Source organism: Nelumbo lutea, chromosome 2, assembly GCF_056320005.1.
Source record: "Nelumbo lutea isolate HS-2025 chromosome 2, American lotus-T2T, whole genome shotgun sequence".
In the NCBI taxonomy this organism is placed as follows: Eukaryota; Viridiplantae; Streptophyta; class Magnoliopsida; order Proteales; family Nelumbonaceae; genus Nelumbo; species Nelumbo lutea.
In genome coordinates this window covers 9,505,180-9,530,726 of record NC_142685.1, presented here as the reverse complement: position 1 = coordinate 9,530,726, position 25,547 = coordinate 9,505,180, and the positions used below count along the sequence as shown (strand labels likewise).

Here is a 25,547-nt window from a genome sequence, read left to right as displayed (position 1 = left end):
TTACTAAATTTATTAACAGTATTTATAATTTTAATTTAAATTAAAAGTAATGTAAATATCTTTTTATTAACAATATTTATAATAACAGTAATTATTAATTATAATCACTAATTATATATTTATTAAATTACTATAATAATCAGTAATTATTAAAACTGGGTTACTAAATTTATTAACAGTATTTATAATTTTAATTTAAAGTAAAAGTGAAGTAAATATCTTTTTATTAACAATATTGATAATAACAGTACTTATTAATTATAATCACTAATTATATATTTATTAAATTACTATAATAATCAGTAATTATTAAAACTGGGTTACTAAATTTATTAACAGTATTTTTAATAACAATATTTATAATTTTAATTTAAAGTAAAATTGAAATAAATATCTAATTATTAATAATATATAACAGCAATTATTAATTATAATCACTAATTATATATTTATTAAATTAATGTAATAATCAATAATTATTATTACAGTAATTAAGATTATTATTATCTATATGAAATGGGTGATTGCACAAAGATCTACTTGCATGAGTAAATTCCATTTCGTGAATGCAAAGAGCACCCATTTCATTATATATATTTTTTTCATTCATCCATTTCATCATATACATTTCCATCCATCACTCATTTTCTAACGACTGCCTTATAAAATTTTTCTTTTAAATGTAAAGCAAGGTGCCAACCAGCTGGTTGGTAAGGTCTCCTGCGGATCGCTGCAGAGAGTTAGAATCGAATCTAACCTGCACCTGGGTTGGGGATGGACTACCCCCGAGTAAGACACCAAATGGATCCATCCATTTTGCCCACCCTACTTTATTTCTATGGGTGGCATCCTCAGTCTCTCCATTGTCATGAATTATCAAACAAAGAATAAACATCATTATTTTCAATAGGCAGACTCCCTAATCAGACCAGATGGAAAGGGCTACAGCCACTACACCATACCTAACCAAAATATGCCGGCCAAAATACGAAAGGCCCCTATGAACTTGTGACCAAATAAGATGATTCAAGACCGAACTTAATCCGATTTCCTGTAAGAAGTCTGATATCGTTTGTCTGTTCTGACTTCTGAGTCGAACTCGAGACATGGGAATTGGTTCCGTGACAAAAAAAAAAAAAAAAAAGAGAACATGCATACATGGAACAATTGTGTTTATATTTTTTGCTTTGGTGCTGCTTTTTCAGTGCTACAAGTACTTATTGCAATTCTACAAAACTGAATAATTCCAACTCCAAAAATCTCTCCAATCACAGAAAAAGCGACGGAGGTATCACCCGCCACCAGTCCGGTAGCCTCCCCATTCCATGTGACACTAATTATTTGTCCTTTGTGTTTGGATGGAAGTCCTTTTAAGTCCAATAAAAACATAATTTCCCGTCAGTCCTCGCTGCTAACATACCTGATGTCGCCCTTTGATATTTGCATCGGTCCCTTGTTTCCTCTGTTGTCGTTGCTCCGGTGTGTGCGGTCTGGTTGGCCTCTCTGAAATTAGCACAAAATATTAGCTCAGCATGATGCATATAATATAATATCCAATCACATATGGTTTCTAAAATCATGTTTAAGGGGCTCTGGGTTTCAGGAATGTGCATGGGATCGGCAGCTCAGTTGCTTTTGCTCTATGCTACAGACAGCAGGGCCCCTGAAAAACATTGGTATTACATTATATATTTTAAACGAACCCACCATTCCTGTGGCATGGAGAAAAGGAGTTGAGCTCTGTAAAAATCGAGTTCATATCGGCGCCCCACAGCACATCCCATCCGTGTATCGGAAACATCTCCCAATGCACGCTGAGATGCGCCCGTGGGGTGCACCCTGTGGCTGGGGCACTGATGTGATTTTATAAAAATCTCTCTACAAAATAAAGATTGACGCAAGATTAGAGGTACGGAATATTTTTCAATATTACAAAGATGCGGGCATTCTTTTCTTTGTAAACCCTGGTCCACTCAAATATGCTTTCCTTTGATATCTGGCAACCTTTGAACCTTTCACAACTCACGCTTATGAAACAAAACATAAACTTATTGTATCAGTAATACTATATAATTTATCTAACAAGGGTGGTAACATGTGTAAAAGGAAGACGACAGTTGCAACTGCTTAATCACTTGGTGACTTGACTGGGTTCACCTAGTTCTGTCCATTGGGAATAGAGAAACACCTAGTCAACACCTTCAAATTAGCACAATGACAGATCGGGGGCATTATAGATAAAACAATTAGACTGCTCTTCAATTTCGATCCCTTTACAGGAGCCTCTCATGATTGATGTTGTATGGATGAATTAATCAATTACTATGTAGAGAAAAAGCTTCAAGCAGCATATGTTCTAGGTATAAAGTAAGAAAACCACAGATCAAGAAGCCCATTCTAAGATGACGAAGCACCTTGATGTTGAGAGGCAGCAAGAATCGGACTGGAGTGATGATTCTGGTTTCAAGTTGGATAGCATGGAAAGTCTACCAGGCTTAAAGGAAATTGGAAAAGGTGGTAGGGGTAGAAAGATAGCAGTCTTGAGTCCCAAGCCAGGTTTTATTGTAGTTTGTTGGGGTTGCATGGTTGGTGGTTGAGTGATAGCTGTTTCATGGTGCAGCTTCAGTTTTGGGAGCATTTTTGGTCTTTCTTTGGTGTTGGTAGGTTGTGGAGGGGTGTATTTTCTGATTCTTTTAGCTTTGATGGTGGGGATTTGAGCTAGCTGGCTTTGTATGTGGGCTTGCTGAGCTCTGCTGTGCATTCTCCCTTCTTTTTCTTTTCTTTTAATAAATTCCTATACATTACCCTCTCAAAAAAAAAAAAAGATAAAAACCAATTACTATGAGATTTCAAAATCCTAATTACCTTTCTCAAGACAAATGCCAAATATAGGTAAGCTACGTCCCACTCATCCTGTGATAGCGTGCCTTCATGTTACAAAAAACAAATAAATGGTTAAACACAGCTTGGAATTGCAAAAAGATCAAGCTACAAGTATTCACTAAACTACCTAATGTATTCACAGAATAGTTCAGACAATCTGTGAAGATGTAGAACAATAATTCCAAACACAATAAACAAAGAAAAAAATGTCAAGCCTCAACCAGATTATTGATGCCTAAACCAGTAGTTCAAATTTGTAATAACTGACAAGATAGGCATGCATGCTTAAGAGAGTAAGAACTCTACTCACTGTTGTCCTTGTTTCCATCACCCAAGGCACCAAGTCTCCACATTAGCTCAGTAAATTCTGGCTTTTTCAAGTACTCATCTACGAATTCATGAAAGTTCTTGACGAAAACAAGTTCCAAGTCATACTGCAAAAGCAAATGCAAGAAAGCCCTATCAATGTTGAAACTTTATGCATTGTAACATATTTTTAGTAGCTCTTGCACATCAGAGATAATAGTAAAACTTAGGTGGTAGTATTCCACTGCAAAATCCAAATATACAAATCAACTAGGGTTTTTGGTAGGGGAATCTTTAACCATCTCCTCTCCTATGCAATTTCAATCTTCATAAATTCATACCCCACACCCGCCGCCATATGTCTACTGTACCCATCCATCATCCATATGAAAACAAATAGGCTGGGGTAATGAGGTAGAAGAATAGATTCTCCGGAGAGACAAATATGAAGACCAAAGAACACAAAAATCTCCTCTTCTATCTCTGCTAAACATGTAAAAGAAACCTACCCCAAAAGCAAGAACGCAAATACCAGAAAACATGTTTTGGTGAAATACATACAGAAAAGGGAAAAGAAGAAAAAAAAATCCCAAGGTCAGTGTAAACCTCATCAGCCAGCAATTTGAATACACGGAAGGGGACAATCCATTCTGGACAATCAACAGCATCCTGCAGAGATACTAAAGGTTAGAAATTAATGAAGCAATTATAACAAAATGACCAGCATAGATGGAGAAATAGTGGGATACTATTTACCATAAAATACAACCATCAGGTTACTACAATATTAGAAGTGAAATATATTGCCACAGTCAGATTTTCTAACATATGGCTTAGATTGGATAATTCAAGCATGTAATGAAAAACCATTTTGAAAATCAGAAGTCAGATCCATAATCTACTAGTCAGGGCTGATTAACTAAAACACAGGATAAAAGCCGTTCCAGGGGAGCAACTATAATCATTATTAGCAATAGAGTTTAGAGACAGTAGAGAGTGGACAAAATACAGAAATCAACATTGTACCTCTAAGTGGAAATTGTACTTGATACCAAAGGGGTTGGAAAACCTAAACTTCTGAACCACAGAACAGTGAAGTTGCCATCAGTACATGTATATAGAAATTACAAAGATGTTCTGCGTGATGGTATAGTCACAGTACAAGATAAATCACCTTTTCAGAATATTCCTCACCAAAACGAATCCAGTACACACTATTCCCAAATGCAAGTCCTTCCACTGCATACTCACAATAAGAATGGCAATTGCTATTAAGTAGGCATTTCTCATCTGACAAACTTCAAGGTTAATATATAAATAAGAGTACGAACTAATGCATATGATCAGACAGGGGATCAATAGCAAGATTTCATGTAGCATATATTGTAGAAAGAACTATTTCAAAATCTTCAAAACAATCCAGTACAAACAGTTCCCAGATGCAAGTCTTTCCATGGTATATTCAAAAAGAATGGCAATTACTGTTCAGCAGGCACCATATACATGACAGGTTATCTAACAGGATTAAAGTTAAGGAAATAAGAGATTATTGACTAATTGCATATATGGTCAGACAGAGCAGCTCAATCAGAAGATTTAATATAGTAAATTATACTAAGAACTATTAGAGGTTTGAACCATTGTAAACAAACTAATAAATATTAAGCAAACTCAACCTCATAGTCTTTTTTTTTTTTTTAAGGATCAAATGTTAAATAATTTGGTAGTATATTGATATTGACGTGATGGATCTCTTTAGTCCTTTTGAATACCATATTTTAACCCATTAAATGAATACTTCTTAAAATGATCCATGAACAAGCATGTTTACCTACCGGAAATGAAACAATTTCCCCTGTGGTTTTCAATTAAATAACTCTCTAAACAGAGGCATTTCCAATTGTTAAGTTACAAATGAGATTGTTTCATCATACCAAGAAATGAATACAATTTCAGGGTTTTTTTTATCAATAATACAATTTCAGTTCTTACCTTGACAAGCAGAAACCACTCCATTATTTATGATAATGTTGTGGGTTCAAACACTACTGAAAACTGAAATTAAATTACTACATTTGTCATGGGACCAAAACAAGCTATAAGTTAAACCAATATGGTAGTAATTAATAATACCAACTGTTCCCTTACTCCAAATCATTTATTAAGCCCAAGGTTCAAAGTATCGACACGTATCGGCCGATATGTATCGTTTCAGGAGCTCCCCGATACGCCCCTACAGAGGGTGTATCGGGGTTCTGACCAGTTCAGGGGGTGGAGGAGCCTTAAACCGGCCCCCTTGAACCGGTTTTGAAAAAAATAAAAAAAGTACAAAAAAAAGGAAAGACTTTCATGGCATTCGGGCATATTGATATGCCCCTACCTATGTATCGGGCGTATCGATATTTAGATTTTGATTAAGCCTTAACTTTTATTATGACCTAGCCAAGACATCCACCTAAAAAAGGAAAGACTTTCATGGCATTCAGACAAATTTCAGATTTTATCATGAATTGCATTATTAAAAACAATCTTTCTACATCATCACCACTACAACATTATGGAGTTTCTTTTCAAACAAAACCAATAACTGGTATCGGAGAGAAAACCATAGATTCACTTGAGCAAAAAGAAAGCAAAACCACATTATACAATATATACATACCTTCTCTGAGCTTTTTGACAATAACATTTGCATCTGGCATTGTTCCAATAAAGATGCCTCCTGGACGAAGTAATGCCGAGACATTGGCCAATGCCCGCCGTGCACGTGTCTCCGTAGACCATGAGTAATGTAGGGCAAACTGCTAAATATTATGCGTCAGCTTATGTTTCATACAAATATTAAAAGAAAATACTATTCCCTTAGTAACTATAAGACATACTATCCCATGAACTATGAAGATCCCCTGCCAATCACATCCATACTGGTTCATGGAAGTGTTTCAAAAGGCACTGAAGGCATATGCGCTCTGCCTTGTCCTTAATCTTCCTATTCCTCCTCCTCCCCCCCCCCCCCATCATTCTTCTCCGTTGTCCCCCCCCCCCCCTCTTCAGGAGGCTATGCCTCTTGCATTATCAATTTATCACTACACCCCATTCCTCAAGGTAGTGGAGCGCCTCATGTCACACCAACATTGCATGGAACAATATGTGCAGACAGCCTAAACTTGTAGCTTAGATCTTTAATGAATTGCACAAAAAGTTATGGACAAAAATGTAAAAAGTTTAAGGGTGATATCCATTTAAAAGAGAACAGGTGGAGAGGTTGAGTGGAAAGTACTTTTAAGTAGGATATATGCCCTTTTTTTCTACATTTTTTCTTTTTTTTTTTGAAAGAAGCTTTATTTAGTAAGTGCAAGCAATAAGTAGTTTTAAGTAGGATGTATGTCTTTAGGCTTGGCTTTAACCAGCATAGGCTTGGTTTTAAGCAGAGTGCGTTTTTAAGGACATATGTCCTTTGTTCAATTTAGTATGTGGAGCAATAAGCTCACATTTATACTTTTACTCAAGCCAATACAGAATTGTTTTGAAAAATAGTTTGGATTAGGAAATAGAATTTGAGTTCTAGTAGGATTTACCAAGAATGTTGAATTGCTAACCAACATTCAAGTAATGCCTCTACTATAACTAGTTGAAGCATGTCACTACAGGCAACTAAGAGATAACATACTTCTCTTAAGTTCATCTTTTTACTCTGATAAAAGGTTAAAGTTGGCTTCTGTTAATCCACTCAAAGTTTCACATTAGTAGAAATAGTGGCGCACCACTTCATATCTATCTCTTAGGGTCTGTTGTTTGGTTCACGGTCAGGATCACATATTTTATTATTTTATTAATATTAAGGTTTATGGGTTTTTTTGTCAGGAGTTCTTTACTACTTGACAGACTCTGGAATGGGAATCCCATTCCCAAGTAGTGAGCCTGGAACGGCCATTCCCCCATACGGGGGAATCCCATTCCACCAAGAATGGGAATCGGAATCCCATTCCGACCAAACAAACGGTTGGAATCGGAATGGGGTGTTCTGATTCCGATTCCAGGCCCCTATTCCAGGGAACCAAATGGACCCTTAGTTCTTATGTTTTTATCTCTTTCCATTTTTTCCTACTTATTTATTATACACTGCTCTGGATGCTTTGGATCTGTTTTCAATTCATCCATACATTCAATGCAACCCTAGTCCATGCAGCTGTAAACCTGTAATCTAGCCCCATGAAATTATATTTATTTATTATACACTGCTCTGGATGATGCTTTGGATCTATTTTCAATTCATCCATCCATCACCATACATTCAATGCAACCTTACCCCATGCAGCTTTGAGCCAGTAAACTAGCCCCATGAAACCATATTTATCCCCTAAGCCAACTCATGAGAAAGAAACATGCCATATTCTCGGTTTAAACACATTAATCGTTAAATCTACCTCAAATGGCCTTACGGTAGTCTGTGAAAATATCAATAAACCCATCAAAGACATCCATACTAACTCTTTTAGAGAACTTGTCAAAGATAAAATAAGTGGGAAGACCAGTTATCTGTGTTAAGTTTTTAACAAAGAGGTTATAGAACCAATCCCCAAAACTTAAGGAATAGAAGAAAGAATTATTACCTAAAAGTCACTTATATCAAGTTCAAGTTGATTATATAGTTGATACCTGATAAATATGGTCAATTAATTGGATCTATATCACCCTCTCAACATGGTAGAAAGAGTGCATCCAAGAAAACTCAATATAACTAATTGAGTTCTACACACACAAAAACAAAATAAAGATCAGTAATCCATAGAACTTTGAAGTCTGACTTAGTGATTTACAAATTTCTATGATTCTATTCTTAACAAGACTCCTAGTAAATTTCAAAAATCTAGTTATAGCATTCAAAGGTCACCGGCTAAATAACAAAAAGCAAATTATCAACTTCTATCTGTATAAAAGAAACAGGACAACTACTAATTTGACTTCAGAAACAAGACTTTTACAGTCTTACCAACTTTCTAGATCCTAGAATAAATTAGATAAATTAAAACCAAACAAACAAACAAAAAGTTGGACAATGACAGAGGTGACTTTATATATATATATATATATATATATATATATATATATATATATAATATTGAAGATAAATAAAGAAGAAATTTTATTAAGATATAAATAGTGATAGAGAAGATAAAGGTAATGACAAGCTGGGTCCCCCCTCTTCACGGTTCTTCGAAGCTGAATTTTGATGGAGGTAGCCAGGGCAATCCAGGTCCCTCTAGTTTGAGAGGTGTACTGAGGAATGAGACTCAAGAGGCTGTCTTACTATACTCTGGCCCTTTAGATGTTGGTAAGTCTATTAGGGCAGAGCTGTTAGCTGCAATACAAGGAATAATTCTTGCAAAAAAAATGGGTGTGGAGCAACTTCTGGTTGAAGGGGACTCTAAGTCAGTGGTGAACGGGTTAAATAATCTGGAGAATGTCACGTGGGACTACAAGAAGGAGATAAAGAAATTCAAATGGCTGACAAGGAATATGTCTGTAACAGTACAGTGGGTTGGGAGATCAGCTAATGCTTTTGCTGATGTCTTAGCAAAACAAGGGACAAACAGGGAAACCTTGTTCTGGGCGCAACTGTAATTTGTGCTTTTGTAACAGTCATGTTTTTTTATGTAGTTTTTGTTTTTTCTGTAATGTCTCCTTTTGTTTGATATGAGATGTTTGTAGTTCAAATATATGCTGAGTTGTCGACATATACTTGGAAATATTTCAATATATTATATATTTTTTTGTTTTTTGGAACGATATGGTCGACATTTACCGAAATGGTTGAAATATCGACCGACATATTGTATTTTTTTTAATTCAAGTAAAATTTATGCCGTTGAGTCTCAACACCAACATATGTCGGGCGACATTTCCAAAATTTCGCAACATTTTAAACAACCTAACAAAATCCAACCCAGGAACCCTTTACAAACAAGCAAGGCTTACCCCACCCTTCTGAAATTGAACTAATCATTCTCTTTCTTTTACTTGACAAGCCTTCTATTCTTCTTGACCCTCTTGTTGATTCCAATCCCAAGTGAACCCCCTTTCAATCTATCAAACACCTTCAAGACTAGCACAGATCTACTTAACTTTTGTTGTCTAAATCTTTTAACCGCATCCGGATGACCTTCACTATTCTTCCTTTTTCCATTAAGATCACTAATCCTTTCAAGCTCAAATACTGCATTCTTCTCAAATACCTGTTCTGCAACCAAATCGTCTCCCTTTTGTTGCTTAGGCCTTGTTTCACTCTAGAGTCCGTCATTCTTCTCCCCAGAGGTGACTCATATATGCTGGTTTTCCTTGTCTGAGCATGTATCTATTTTGTTTGTCTTATCCTTGGTGCAAACATTATATTGATCCACCCCCTCATTGGAATGAGGCATGTATATGGTCCAGTTAGATGAGTCCTATGCACACATGACTTAGGACTTAATGAAGCTTTGATCAATTGTAACAGAAAACTGTCTTCACTATATTCATTTTCGAGCCAAACTCAAGCTCGTCAAATATTTAATTGAGCTCAAGCTCGAGCTTAAAGGTATTTTAGTTGAACTCGAGCTCAACTCAATTGCACCCCTAGTCTTCAGCTGTAAGGTCCTTGATCTCTTGGATTTATACTTAAAGTCACATTCGTTTTACTTAGTTGGGTAAGTACATTTACCTAGGCAAGTATATCCCAGATAAAACATGCCTAGGTAAGTGAGATTCTAGTGTTCTTGTATGATACAAGTTACCTGGGTAAAGAGAGCAATGGGAGGGAGAAAGCATTTATTGGCATGCAAGTAAGTTGTTTACCCACCTTGCAAGAGGGTATCAATTACTCAGGTAACCAATACTCTATGGTATCCTCGGTAATTGTGGAACCCAATATAGCAACAAACAAATGCAAGTATCGTAGTCAACTTATTGGTTGATCAACGTACCCCCCACACACACTAAATACCAGCAAACAAACGGAGCCTAAAGAGGAAAAGGCACTAGCTTCCATCTTGAACAACACATTAAGGTCTTTTCCAAGATCAAATAATTCCTTGGTTGATTTAGTGTCTTAAAAGCGCAAGGCACAGGGGCCAATTTGTGCCCGAAGTGCAAGGTGAGGCACACGGCTTTTTGAAGCAAGGCACAAAAATACAAAATAAAAGCTAAAAATGTCAGAAAATTAAAAAAAAATGCCAAAAAAAAATAAAAAAAATATAGTAAACATAATATTGATAAAAAATATAAACTTAAATTTTAAAATAAATGTTTTAAAAATAATTACCTAAAATTAAAATACATAAACATAACATGTAAAGCATATTCAAATGAAAATTTAAAAATAAAAGCAAACATATAAAACATTTTCAAGCATGCAAGGCGCATCAGACACACGCCTTTTGAAAGGGTTGCGCCTAGGACCTAGGAGAGGCGCATACCCTAAAATGTGCCTTGCTTGTGCGCCTAGGTGCACCTAAAAGTATGTTCTATGTTTGTTTGTTCCTTATCTTTATGTTGTTTTATATACCAGAAATTTATGTTCCCTATCAATTGGCTTGCTACATGGTAGGGTACTCTGTTTTCTTTTCAATAATAAAAGCATTTCTGACCATTATTGAAAAACATTCAACTCTAATATACAGTAGTAGGTAAGGCTCTGCCTTCATGAAGATTGAAGATAATCTTTACTATTATAAAGTGGATACTTGCCCTGGTTTTAGTGCAGGTCATAAAAATTAAATTTGAAAGCATATTATTAGGGGAACGCCTCACGCCATGCCTCCACGTTTAACATTGGTTCAACCCTCAATTGTATCTGGAAAAGGTGAATCAAAGGAAGAAAATGACCAAATGGAGAAGGTGGTCTTAGATGAAACGCATCAGATTAACGAAACAATAAATCTAGAAAGGGTGGTAGATATAGAGGTGGAAGATAGTAAATCCTTGGGGCAGTGTACTTGTCTTTCTTGGGTGAGGAAGATTTTGCAAGGAATACATTAAAAAACTAGAGAAGTATCCAATGAAAGTTAATTCTGGAATTGAAGAGAAAACAAAGAAGATTACACACACCAAAATCAAACACAACAACCAAGTATCACCACAATGCTACCTAGCCACAACAAAATCAAACACACCATAACAATGATGGGAACCTGATCAATCTCTGTATCTTCCGGCCAAAACCCACGATAACTTTGTCGACCAAGCAACCAAATCACCTTTAAGAAGAAGAAAGAAAGAAAGAAGAAAAGAAAAAAAAAGAAGTGAAGGAATGAGAAAAAAAGAGAAAACAAAGAAGACTTGGGGAAGAAAAGATGATGAGAAGGAGAAAGGGCAGCTAAAGAGAAAAGAAGAAGAAGAAGAAGAAGAAGAAGAAGAAGAAGAAGAAGAGAAAGAAAAAAGAAATGGAAGAAGGAAAAGAGAAAGAGAAAGAAAGAAAATTTAAAAAGAAAAAAAAAAGGAGCAAGGAAGACAAGTTCAACTCATCATCACCACTAATTAACCCCCTACTGGAAACCAGAGACGAAACCCATAGAAGAACGCCAACCCAGCCACTGCTTGATCCAACTACACCATGTGAAGAAACATTAAAAGTTAGATAAGAAAGAGGGAAAGAGATTAGAGAAACAAGAGAAAGAAGCAAGAGGTAAATGAAATTAGAGAAGCGAGAAGAAGAGTGAGGAGGACAGAAGCGACTGAACACCTAGGGCCACTATCGAATTGCCACCGAACACCCAAAGACAACAGGGAACCGCACCATCAGCGGTGTTGTTCCCCGCCGTAGCACAACCGAGCCTGAAAAAGCACCGAAGTAGAGAACCCACCAAACTCACCACCACTGCCACCAAGCAGCATCAATAGACCCTCGAGACAAAACAACGAGAGAAAAAATATTAGCATAAGAAAACCACAAATGCAACCGAGACCAGAAGAAAACTGAAGAAAAAAATGGCATGCCAAATGCACCAACAGCCAACGTAGAGGAAAACGGGAAAAAAAGAACGTCCTCCTTGAATGAAGAACAACACCGACAGCTTAAAAAAAAAAGGGAAATTTCCCGATAAGTACCATGTACATTAGGCCTAGTGCCAATTTAGTACCCGAACTTTAAAACATGACAATATAATGCCCGAACTTTCAATTTGCAACAACTCAGTACCTAGCATTAACTCACCGCCAGTCAGAATGCAAAAAGACATAATTACCCATCTGCAGGTTCGACCAATGTATGAACTATTTTTTCAAATGACGAAAATGACCCCAACTATAATCCTTTCTCTGCAAGTGGGAACCACTGTTCACCCACTCTATTACCTGAAGTTCGAAGAAAGCAGTTCCACACGCCGATAACGTCAAGCGGAATGCGATGCCGGAAAAGTTGAAATCGACGAGTGACAAACCCACGATAACTTTGTCGACCAAGCAACCAAATCACCTTTAAGAAGAAGAAAGAAAGAAGAAAAGAAAAAAAAAAAGAAGTGAAGGAATGAGGAAAAAAGAGAAAACAAAGAAGACTTGGGGAAGAAAAGATGATGAGAAGGAGAAAGGGCAGCTAAAGAGAGAAGAAGAAGAAGAAAAAGAAAACAGAAATGGGAGAAGGAAAAGAGAAAAAGAAATAAAGAAAAATTAAAAAAAAAAAGGAGCAAGGAAGACAAGTTCAACTCATCATCACCACTAATTAACCCCCTACTGGAAACCAGAGACGAAACCCATAGAAGAACGCCAACCCAACCACTACTTGATCCAACTACACCATGTGAAGAAACATTAAAAGCTAGATAAGAAAGAAGGAAAGAGATTAGAGATTAGAGAAACAAGAGGAAGAAGCAAGAGGTAAATGAAATTAGAGAAATGAGAAGAGTGAGGAGTACAGAAGCGACTGAACACCTAGGGCCACTATCGAACTGCCACCGAACACCCAAAGACGACAAGGAACCACACCATCAGCGGTGTTGTTCCCCGTCGTAGCACAACCGAGCCTGAAAAAGCACCGAAGTAGAGAATCCACCAAACTCATCACCACTGCCACCAACCAGCATCAACAGACCCTCGAGACAAAACAACGAGAGAAAAAATATTAGCATAAGAAAACCACAAATGCAACCGAGACCAGAAGAAAACTGAAGAAAAAAATGGCATGCCAAATGCACCAACAACCAACGTAGAAGAAAACGGGAAAAAAAGAACGTCCTCCTTGAATGAAGAACAACACCGACAACTTAAAAAAAAAAGGGAAAATTCCCAATAAGTACCCTGCACATTAGGCCTAGTGCCAATTTAGTACCCGAACTTTAAAACGTGACAATCTAATGTCTGAACTTCCAATTTGCAACAACTCAGTACCTAGCGTTAACTCACCGCCAATTAGAATGCAAAAAGACATAATTACCCATCTGCAGGTTCGACCAATGTATGAACTATTTTTTCAAATGATGAAAATGCCCCAACTATAATCCTTTCTCTGCAAGTGGGAACCACTGTTCACCCACTCTATTACTTGAAGTTTGAAGAAAGCAGTTCCACACGCCGGTAACGTCAAGCGGAATGCGACACCGCAAAAGTTGAAATTGACGAGTGACAAACCAGACGGCTCGTACGGAGATCTGCTCCGTGTATTGTGGAAGAAATTGCTGGAAGAAATCACATCTGATAATGGTACCCCTTTTTCTAACTCAACTGTTGCCGGAGAAGACAACCCCTTGTTGCCAGTGCCAGAAGAGACGACTAGGGTATTTTTTTTCTTTTTTCTATTATTCTCAATGTTTTTTTATTGTATTTATATTACATTGACTTCTGGTTGATTTTAATGCAAGATTTTTAGGGATTTTTTTATCAGCCTATATGAAGCTATTGCTACTAAACCTTTTGGTCCCACCATCTCTGATGCCTCCGGCAAAATTTGGTTTTTCTTAGAGGGTTCAAGGTCTAGCTGTGCAACTACTGTGTTTGGCCAAGTTGTTTCTGTCAACTTGTTGACTGTAGCTTCTGTAGAGAGCTCCAAATGAATCTGAGTAAACAAACTGAGCAAATTACACAAAGACACAGGTGAGACCGTTATGAAGTGATGGAGAGCCTTAATTCACACTTTCTTTCCATATATACTTCATAACCATTTGTCAAAAAATCAAAATTTCCCAATCCCCATCCATTTCTTGCTAGGCAACGTACCAATGGCCAACACTAATCAGGCGAAAAGCAGAGACATTTATTGTTGGACATCCATTTCTTCCTAGACAATGTACCAATCCCCATCCATTTCTTGCTGCACATCCATTTCTTTTCCTACATATATACTTCATAAACAGCCACCTTGCCCCTCCAAACAAATCAAATGAAAAAGAGGGAAAAAATTAGGGAAAGGGACTTTTTCAACTTGAAAAATTAGGTTCTTTTTCTCTGTATAACCACACCACCCGAAAGCGCCTTCTAGAAAATCTCATAGTCCAAATCATATTCATCCACCTTCTTCCCACCAACCCCAAGACAAATTGCCACTGCAACCTGATCCTTACCAGCAGAAAAATCAAGTTTGTCGGCCACTTTGTCAAGATCATCACTAAGAAGTGGAGCACTAGCCAAAGCATCCCAAAAGTCGGCAGGCTCCTCGCCCCCATCAATGCTCAGAATTGGACCTTGCGCTCTCTCATAACGAACAACCTGACAGGCAGCCACTCTAGCACGGTAGCTAATTTGTGAAATTGATTAGACGTTAGGAGTTTAAAGCTTACCACCTTTGTGGTTCATTCAACCTGCACGTGAACAATCTCCTCTCCTCTCCTCTATCGTTCCTTCAAGTTGGAGTTGATCGAAGCTTACCACCTATGCGAGCAAGAGCAGGAGGTCAGAAAATTACCGTGGAGGTCGGAATCAAAGGCTACGCTTAGCACCTATGAACACTGTGCTCAAAATGAAGGGATGCGCTTACCACTTCTCTTAATCCTTCTTCAACCTAGATTGAAGAGAAAGGGGAAAAGGGAAAAAATAAGAGAAAAGGGTAAAATGGTCTGAAATTTATCATGGAGGTTAGTTTTGGCATTATGAAAGCATTTAAATCGCACCTCACCTCACGCGATGGTTCTGACTGATGGTGAGTTGATGCCAGGTACTGATTTGTCACAAATTGAAAGTTCGGGTACTAGACGTTTTAAAGTTCGGGTACTAAATTGGCACTAGGCCTAAAGTACAGGGTACTTATCGAAAATTTTTCCAAAAAAAAAAACAAAAAAGCTTTGATCAACCGAAGAACAACACCGAGAGAATCAGAGAGTCAAGCAAGGTAGGTAACGATATGAGAGAGAGAGAGAGAGATTGATGGGTTAATGGGGTACTCGAAGGGTTCAGCCTAGAGCCTATGATTGATGGATGATATTCTACTCGATAGGTTCAGCCTAGAGCCTATTCTGCCTAAAGCCTTTGTCCATTGGACTATTAGAGTACAAACCTTTGTCCACCATCCATCGGGCTATCATTGGCCTATTGTCCATCGGACTATTCATATTTCAGTGTTGTGCTTAACCTTTGCCCATCGAACTATTCTCCACCGTCCATCGGACTATTCAGTGTTGTGCTTAGCCTTTGTCCATCGAACTATTCTCAAACTTTGTCCTCTCGAACTCTCTCACGCGAATTCCTCTCACACGATGCAGGTTCTCGAACTCTCTCACACAAATTCCTCTGGCCCCGTACACAGATTCCATTTCCTCAACGTAGAGGGATTGAAAGATTTCATTTCCTGAACGCATAGGACTCATTTGTACCCCATTTTTCTTTTAGTATATATATAAGATAGATCATTGAGCCATTCAATCTGATATTTATTGAAGAAGACTATCTTTCACTTCCACTATATACAATCTATTTAGTTACTTCGACACAGATAACGACTATGACAAGTCATTTACCTGGCAGCTGCATATATCAAATGGAGCATCATCTTCCAAAACCTTATCCAAGCGAACCTGAAATTCATCAACAGAACTTGCAATTACATTTAATGGTATATCATAATGAAGTACATATGGTATGAAGCATTAAAAAACTACAAAGTCAAATAAAAGATACTCAATTATTGCATGGACATTGTGTACAGTTACAGAATGTATCTAGTATCTGCAACTGTGTATGAGGTAAGGTTGTAGCTCATTTTAATCAAGTTATGCAAACACAAAACAGGTTCGATAGCATGAAACATGTGCACCCTCAACAAAACATAAAATAAGGGTCATTAGGAAAGGAGAAGAATGTAAGAAGCATAGTTATCAACAAGTCTTTCTCATTTATATAACATAAACAAGGTCAGCAATGTTGTATCATATCTAAATTATTTTACCACAATTAGTAAAACTTCACCATTACTCAAACAAACAAATAAATAAACAAGGCTAGCAATGTTGTGTGGAGCAGAGTGTTAGGAAGTCAAGAAACATTATGTCCAATGAATGAGTGGCCGAAATGTGAATGTTGAGATGGATGAGTGGGAAAGCTAGAAAGGATAGGATCAGAAATGAACTTGTTCAAAAGAACCTAGAAGTGACTCTAATAGGTAATAGAATAGGAGAATGTAGGCTAAGATGGTTTGGTCACGTGCAGAGAAGACAATCTACAGGACCAGTGCACAGATGATCTTTTACAAGGATCTAAGGGCAGACCAAAAAGAACATGAGTTTAAGTGGCGAAAAATGATTTAAGGGCCCATAATCTGACAATGAATATGGCACAGAATAGAGAAGAATGGAAGAAAGGTTTTTTTTTTTTTTGAAGAGTAAAGAAGAAAAATGTGATTAATTAAAGGGAAAGATACAACTTTAATAGGTGCCAAGGTAACACCCGACCAACTGAAGCTATGAGAACATGTTTACATTACAAGCTGGGATCTCAAGAACACACCAGAAATTTTCTCCTAGATCTGCACTGTTAAATTGAGTTGAGTCATTAACCAACCCCATATAGATGGGACAAGGCTTAGTAGAAACACTTGAACCAATTAAGTGATAGGTATTTGCAGTTACCTCAAAACAATCTCCACAGATAAGATGTGCAGGAAATGTGCACTTTTTGCGTCGTTGGTGGTGGTCTGCATCACTATTATAGCGTGTACGACAGTCTTCTATCTGTACACAATTGTTGAATAAACAGAGCTTAATTACAACAACAACATCTACCATCAGATATAGCCAAGCATAACTAAGATAACAAGACAGCTCTTTTGCACATTCAAAATGTCATCAAAACCAGATTTTAGAACACCTTATAGCTTACATCGCAAATTAAAAGATTGTGAAAATTGAGACCCTTGTGATGGGTAGACTGGAGAACGATTAGAAACTATTCTCTGGAGCGAAATTGAAGATTGGAAGGGTATCCAGTCAGCAGCCTGGATGGGCACATGTAGCAAGCCCGGGTTAAAGTTGAAATGTTGAATCTAGAAGTATATTTATAAAAACAAAAAGTAAAGTAATTTTATTCATGAAAATGTTTAACAGTACAATACAACATCTCCCAAAAAGTGGCTCCCTAGATACACCCACCACTCTCCAAGAGAAACACAATACAAACTCAGATTTCCCACAAAGATTAACAATTCAGTAAATGAGTTATTGACAGATGGTTAAACTCCCTGGAGGAAGAGACCAAGGAACCAATCTTGCCCACAGTATTCCTGATAAGATAATTTACTTCTCTGAATTTATTATTGAAAATTCTCCTATTTTTTTCGACCCATACTACTGTTCCAATAATGGCTGCAGGCACCAACTCCCAAATTAGCTTCCCTTTTTGCTCAAGCTTGTTAAATGCCAGGTTTTTTTCTACTTCTTTTAAAGGGCTACACAACGGGGGTAGACCATCCCCCAACCCAGGTGCAGGTGGGATTCAATCCCAAGTCTCCGCTACGACCAGCAGGAGACCTTACCAACCAGCTGGTTGGCACCTTGCAGCTTGTTAAATGCCAGGTTGACATTAGCTCCCTAACAGATCTGGGCATAAAGTTTCTTATTTTCTTATTTTTCTATGAAAAACAAAGATGAAGCCTTTACAAGTCAGCTGATATTGCCAAAGAAATCTAGAAAGGAGGGTAAATTTTAGATTCAGAGGCATGAGAGAGAGAGAGAAAAGAGAGGCCTCTCTGCCCGGGGGAAAGGGAATCAACCAAACAGATTCTCTTGTCAAAAATAAGCTATGGTTGACGAGTAGATTCAGCTCTCTCTAAAATAAGCTTAAGTACCTCAAGTTATAGATAAATCTGACAAGAACTACTTTTAATTTGATCATTAGATTCTCTTGTTAATCACATTCCTTAAGAAAGGGGAAAGGAAATAATTAATAGCTTCAGTTATTCCAGATGCCAATCTTATTCCTGGAAGTGATAATCTTATCACCACATCCAAAAGCATGACCCCACACACCAACCACCATCACCAAAAAATAAAAATAAAAAAAGATACCATGACTCAAGGAGGATGGTACTATTCTTTCATTGGTTGGATCCTGGATGTTTCAGACTAACAATTACATGTCCATGGATTGCCTACAGATCCATTTTCCACATTTTTTGACAAAATATTCAGTTTCTTTTTTGATTGAAAAAAAAAAAAGAATTTCCCGAACATAGAAAGCCTGAAAATCTGTACAATCAAAAGGAAGAAAATTCAAAGGGAGAATTCTGGGTTAATCAGTGTGTTGTCTCCTTGATGTATGTGAGACTTGGGGGGGCACTTGATAACAGCTGCAGTGGCTGAACTGAAAAGTTTATTGTTTTGTCTTTTACTGAATAAGACTTTAAGGAGTCCGGGGGCTCCTTAGTGGCAGAAGCTGAAGCTGGGTAGATTATATATCCTTGAATACTTTATTATTTAGTTATTTTATCCATTAAAAGATAAAGCAACAACTTATTTAGTTCAGCAACTTCAGTTGTTATCAAATAGCCCCTTAGCCACTGATTGAATTTTTCATTCTTATTTCTTTCCTTGAGAAAAAAAATGTCTCGAGTCACTTGACTTGAAATTTTAGTCTAAACACAAAATAGCGGCCATGAGTAGCACAAGAATGACATGTTCCAGAATAAACTAATATGTGGCACCTAAAGAAACATGGAACTATTAAAAAAACGTAAATACCACCCAAAAAACACACATGCCAACAAATGCATGAAACAGATCAAATGACTTGCTTTCACATAGTATCTTAAGTGCTAGATATTAAAATGATTAAATGCCCAATTTTCTGGAATAATGAGTAACAAACAAAAAGAGAAGAACAGAAAAGGCAACAAAGAAAGAGGATCACTTAAGCAACTTACCGATCCTTCAGCTATGTCAATACCAACATAATATCCAATCTTTGCCTTGTCCCATTTGATCAAATCACCACCCTGCCAATTACAAGACAAATATAAATATGAAATTAACATGACATAAAAAAGGATGCTACTATTGCTTCAAGACAAAATGTAGAGATTTGATTTATTTTCCTTTCTTTTCTCCTTTTTTTTGAAGGAAATAGCAGTAACTACCAATAAAAGGGAAACTAATGTACATGAAAGGATGTAAAGACAAAAAAATTGAAAAAAAAAAAACATGCTATCTGATATATAATAACTACTGAAGATTGAAACAACTGCATTGCACATACCTTCCCACAAGCAAGATCAAGAACAAAATCTCCTCTCCGAGCATAAAGATGAATTAGAACACTTTTAATCTGTTGGAAAATTGGGAACAAAATTATACAAATGTAGCCAATAGGTTGAATAAGGTCATTCATCAGAAAAGACAAATGATAAAGATCATTTTCTAATTATCAAACAGAAAAGCAAGAAAAAAAGGAAGAGGCAAATTTACACCACAAAAGCAAATGAAAGTATACCCAATTGTTGAGTTTCTTTAAATGGATTATTGGACTTGCTTCTCTCTCTTCCAAAGTCTGGTTTGTCCTTGCGCTGTAGTGATCAGCCACTTTACGTGCAAGATTCCTTGTAGTTTCATCATCCTCTAGAAACAGTGCATCACCTAGGACAATGTAAACAGAAGCATATATACACAATATGAAAATCTAAGCCTTCTAGCCATAAAAGTAAGCTCCCACATTAAACAAATCAGTACAAAAATAAAATGAGAAAAAATTCATAAATAACCTATAAAAATTCAAACTTAAATAAACAAGAAAAATGTGCTACTAAAGATTACCTTGTGGATCAAGTTTTCTCCTTGATTGAGGTGGACCAAAAGAGGTCGAAGCAGATTCTCCATACCCCCGCTTCATTCTCAATAACAGAAAACTCCAAATAAGGACAACGGGCCCCCCTCTATTTGCAATTCTACCTGTAATGTTTGTAGATTAAAGGTTTGGACACAGATGAAACTAGTAGATTAAACGTTTTTATGGATAGATATCAAAGATTATTCCAAAAGGAGAAGCTGTGTCTAACAGGAAGGAGATACAATTACCTTAATTTAGTCAGATACAACTAATGCCTTGTTATGTATTAAATACCTAAACAAAATTCTTTTGGAGGGGCATAATTTGAAGGGAGATTCCAGGCTTGGCACCAGAAAAGCTACCCTCAAGGCAGACAAACAGGTATAACAATTTTCTTTCATCGTTGTGTTTAAATTGTCAGCAATTGGTCCACAGCTTCTCTCCTAATGATCTTTTTGGAAAAGGCTAACCATACAACAACCTTATGGTTGTAGAGTTTATGAACAACCTTATGGTAGGTTTGCTCAACCTAACCTGGTGAAGCAGTTATTATTTAAAATTGAAATTTTAAAAAATAAACAAAAAGTAAAAGCAGAAACAGATTAAAAAACTAAAAAAACTGGGTACCCAAAATTCTTCTAGCTTTATCTCCCTCCCCAGTTAGAACAAAGAGTTGATCCTGGTGCTTTTGCCTTGCATATGAGAGAGAGCCTAGTTCATGAAGAATTGGTGATCGAAAATATTTGAAGAAATCCCAAACCTTGGTTCATGAAGGACCGATGATATGAAACATTTGAAGAAACTTATAACCTGTTTTTATTAAAAACTCGTAATATGAAACATTTGAAACCTAAAATTTGGTTAATGAAAAGCTCAATCTGAACATTTTAAGAAATCTGAAATCTAGTTCATGTAATCAACTGGCCCAACCCCATAAAGTTGGGACAAGCTTAGTTGACTTGAGTTGAAACCTAACTCATAAAAATTCATGAACAGAAAGACTTAAAAAGCATAAGTTCAACTAAAGCTAATATTGTCGAAAACCCAGAATTTGACACCAAAGAAGGGTCATCCAAATCCCCAAGATTAGTAAAACGAGCTTTATTTTTCCCTTCTTTAGTGAGATACTACAATGAAAAGATCCATGAATGTTATTTCTTATTCTTTTTTTTCTTGTAAACTAATTTAAATGGGGTTCCTATGCTAGTGTTCCAGGGGTTTTGTTGGATAAAAGAATAGCAAAAAATATATGCAAGATTGGGCTTTTACTGTTTTACCTTTCTAATTTTATATTCCTTTAAATTTTTTATCTTTGGCCCTGAACAGGCCTGTCAAGCATCTATAGGAAGGTTATTTAGGATTAGCATTTGTCTAAGCTTTTTTCAGTTGATTGAGGAAGACGATAAGGTTTGCAGGCTTAAACTAAAACTGCTTTATCGTTTTTTACCTTTTTAAGGTAAATAAATTTTTCTTACCCCCCCCCAAAAAAAAAAAAGAAAATACCTTTTACATTCTCAAGACAACACCATATATTATGGTTAAAAATTTTTGAAATTTCCAAAACTCATTTGTACTTGGATTCAAGATTAAGACTTTCTTTAATAAACCTTGGAGGGTTTTAAAGTCACTGACGTGATACTGACTTTATCATAGCCAATAAGAAATAAAATCCATGACTGCTGTTATTCTATGATGAAGCAATCTCCAAAGATTATTTGTTTTCAAATATATGAATGTGGTAGAAGTTAATTTGTTTTTAATTAACATTATGGCAGTTGCTACGTTAATGACAGGGAGATCCACTAATCAGAATAATTAGCTCTATTTTGTATATTTAGGATCTTCCGCTCAATCTCTTATGGGTATTCCTTCTGGACTAGGTCAAAAAAAAAACGCTCATAATCAATTTCCAAGGACATCATCTTGATGTAACTTTAAAAAATAAAAATAAATAAATAAAATCAACTCCAAAAAGTTTCTCCTTCCCCTATGCTGTTTTCCTTCTGTGGTTCTCACATTTAACTACCACTGAAAAAGAGGAAAGATACCATACTCCGGGACCGTATTTTTACCAGACGAATCAAAGTGACTACTTCCCCACAGATATGAGTATTGTGAAAAGAATATATATTATGAAATAAATACAAAAAAGGAAAGAAAAAAAAAAAGGAAAACTAGAAACCTATTACCAGTAATGCTAATTAAGCTGAGAACTCGAAGCAATTCAAAACATAATTCCAGGCGATACTTGAACCTTGATTAACAAACCTCTAAGGAATTAAAACAATAAAAAGGAACATTCTTGTAAGGAAGAGATAGGAACACGCACATTCAATTCATTTTCGATGAGACCATGTATTGCCGACCCAAATTGCCATCCATTTACGTTCTGGGGCTAGAGCAAAGTGAGAAGATGGAACAACCCCTGGTTCTCTTCCCCCCTGGTTCCCTCCTTTCACTTTGATTGTCCGATAATATGAGGATGTGTAAACGATCTAATGCTAGCGCGATGAACTGCAAACAAGAAAAGAGGTCCAATCGAGTGACCACCACTGTCCCGTTTTGTTCATAAGCCCTTTCTGCCGTGAGCACCTTCCGAGTTCCGAGTTGAAACTTTGGGCGGCTAAATAGCAATGGAGGGTAGAACGTACACAAAAGTGGAGTTCGGATCTGCTCCCAACAACCGCCCCAACAAAATCGTGACGCGCCACCTGTACTTTAACGCGAGAAAAGACATACGTGCGAAGCCCTTCCCGAGAGTGCGACTGGTTCTGTGGTTCACTTCCGATCGAGCTTGAACGCGAGATGCAAGCAGAGAGTCGATTCTCTTCTGTGTTCCGTGTTCGATAATAATGGCGAGCAGCAATGTTATTCGGCTGCTGCTATCCTGCTCGTTCGTTGATAGTGAAACAACGAAGCACTTAGAAAAGAGAAAAATAAATAAATAAAAGGATGAGGAAAGGAAAGAAATGGAGAAAAAAAAAAGGAGAGGGAAGGAGATAGAAGCGGTGGCGGTGCTCCGAGAGGTTAGGTTGCAGAAGAACACTTAAATTGGATTGGATGAGGAGAAGATGAGGAGAGAACGGGGAAACGATGGGGAGCAGAGCCTATTCCTTGGAGAGAGAGAGAGAGAGAATTCTTCCATCCGAATTCGATCCAAAATCCGATCGGATGAATGAGAGGCCGATTCGAATTCGTGGCGATCTACTCGAGCTCTCAGTGATAAGTTCGACTTAGGCTCGATTAATAAACGAGCCGAGTTCGATCCTAATAGAGTTCGGCTTCTGAGGCTCATGAGCCGAGTTTGAATATATATAAAAAATTATAAAAAATAATATATATAATAAAAATATTATAATTTTTAATCTTTTAACTATCAAATAAAAAAAATTATATATAATTTTTTTTTATTTTTATACAACTTTATTTCTCGAATCAAGTTCAAGCTTATGAGTTTTTTACTCAAGCCAAGTTTGAACTCAATGTTCTAGTTTGAACCGAGCTCGAGAGCCTCGTACTATTCGACTCAGCTCATTTCGAATCCACCCCTAATCATCTAATCACAACAAACCAAATCAAATTCATCCTCAACCTGCAAGTCGTAGCTAATCCCTGAACCTATAAAAAGCAAAAAAAAAATTATAAAATTAATCTTCTCTCTAATCTATGCAGCCATGAAAATAGCCTCTTTCAGTCTCTTTGTAGTGGTGAAGTCACTCCTTTCGTCCTCTGGCTTCCTCGCAATTAGGTTGGTGGGTTGAATTCGGGTTGGGTCAAGACACTTGCGTTCATTTTTTGTTGGGTTGCTTTCAGGTTGGGTCGACAAAATGTTACACCTTAACCCCTAATTGTTTGCCTGTTTGGGTTAGGATCGACCCTCGGGGTCAATTTGGGTTGGGTTGGGTCAACTTTTTTTTAGGTATGCTCGTTTGGTGGATGATAGGCAACAACCTGCAAGAGAAAGAATGATAAAATAGAAGACGATGATACGGTTCCCAATGACTCCTTCGGGGGGTAAAAGATCCCCTCCCCCTTGTACTATGGAAAGGATGGGACGGGGATGGGAATGGCAATGGGGTAGGGCGGGGACGGGGAGCCTCTCCTCATTCCCATTCCCCATTATTTTTTATAGTGTCAACCATTTTGTTTTTGCTTTTTATTTTATTTAAAAAAATAAAATAATTAAAAATTACAAACATACTAGAAATTATTCAAATATATTGAACCAAATTTAAAAAATACCAATATTTTGGCGTATGTATAGATTTATACTACTTTAAAAAGCACAAATAGCATCAGTAATATTTCTGCAATTTTCTTAGGACAAAATTTACCCTTCCATATTTAAATTTATTGATAAAAAATGAGGGCAAAAGGGTAATCAATTATTAATATTAAATGAGTTGAAAAGAGACAATTATAAAATATTCAATGCATTCTATTTCCTCTAATTAAATCCAACACTTAAGGTATTAATTTGCATTCACCTTCATTGAATCATATATTTAAGGATATTTTATTTCTCATCAAATCCTATTAATTAAATCCATATATAATAAATTAATAATTCCAATAACATAAAAGCATACTTTTAAAATATACCTGAAAAAAAAATAGTGTTTTCATCTAGGCAGTGGTATGAAATTAAACTATTTCAAGTCAAATGAGCCAATTCATGTTGTCACAACTAAATAATAAAATTGAAAAATAGATAAAATAAAAAATTGGGAACACTTTTAACATTCTATATTTGACATATTAAACAATAATAAGTATGATAAATAAAAAGTGTTTTTATTAATGATGGAAATGGAATGTAAAATTTAAAACCAATTAGAAATAAAACTATTTTCCTATTCTCTCTCATTAAATCTCATATTAAGGTATATTCTCTTATTAAATCCACATAATTAATTTTAATATTATAAAAATAAATATTTTGAAAAAAAGCTATTTTCTTCCCTCCCAATAATGGGTAAGCAATTAAACCATTTTGGGTCAAATGGATTAATAAATAATGTCATAATTAAATAATAAAAAATTAAAATATATAATACAAAAAATAAAAAGGATTGGACATATATCTAATATTGCAAATTCATTATACGAAACAAAAATGTGTATTAAATGTAAGAAGTAATTTTATT

At 36.3% G+C, this 25,547-nt stretch overlaps 1 protein-coding gene across 1 annotated transcript; it reads right to left on the bottom strand.

The window, feature by feature from the left end:
* Positions 1-1,155: 1,155 nt before the first annotated feature.
* LOC148868457 (mRNA capping enzyme family protein) lies at positions 1,156-23,685 on the bottom strand. The gene is made up of 14 exons (XM_088970390.1): positions 22,730-23,685; positions 20,388-20,522; positions 20,068-20,210; positions 19,834-19,902; positions 19,502-19,573; positions 17,214-17,315; positions 16,107-16,163; positions 5,852-5,990; positions 4,364-4,428; positions 4,216-4,266; positions 3,796-3,858; positions 3,194-3,317; positions 2,866-2,927; positions 1,156-1,503 (listed from the first exon to the last, which is right to left on the bottom strand). Exons 2-14 carry the CDS (start codon positions 20,461-20,463, stop codon positions 1,399-1,401), a joined length of 1,128 nt encoding a protein of 375 aa, XP_088826516.1. The 5' UTR covers positions 20,464-20,522; positions 22,730-23,685; the 3' UTR covers positions 1,156-1,398.
* Positions 23,686-25,547: the final 1,862 nt, after the last annotated feature.

Coding starts and splice junctions, on each gene's coding strand:
- LOC148868457 (XM_088970390.1), bottom strand. CDS start 20,463: ATGAAGCGGGGGTATGGAGAATCTGCTTCGACCTCTTTTGGTCCACCT. Junction 16,164..17,213: donor TCTGTGGAGATTGTTTTGAG/GTAACTGCAAAT, acceptor GATGAATTTCAG/GTTCGCTTGGATAAGGTTTT. Junction 3,318..3,795: donor TCAAATTGCTGGCTGATGAG/GTTTACACTGAC, acceptor TTGCTTTTGCAG/TATGACTTGGAACTTGTTTT.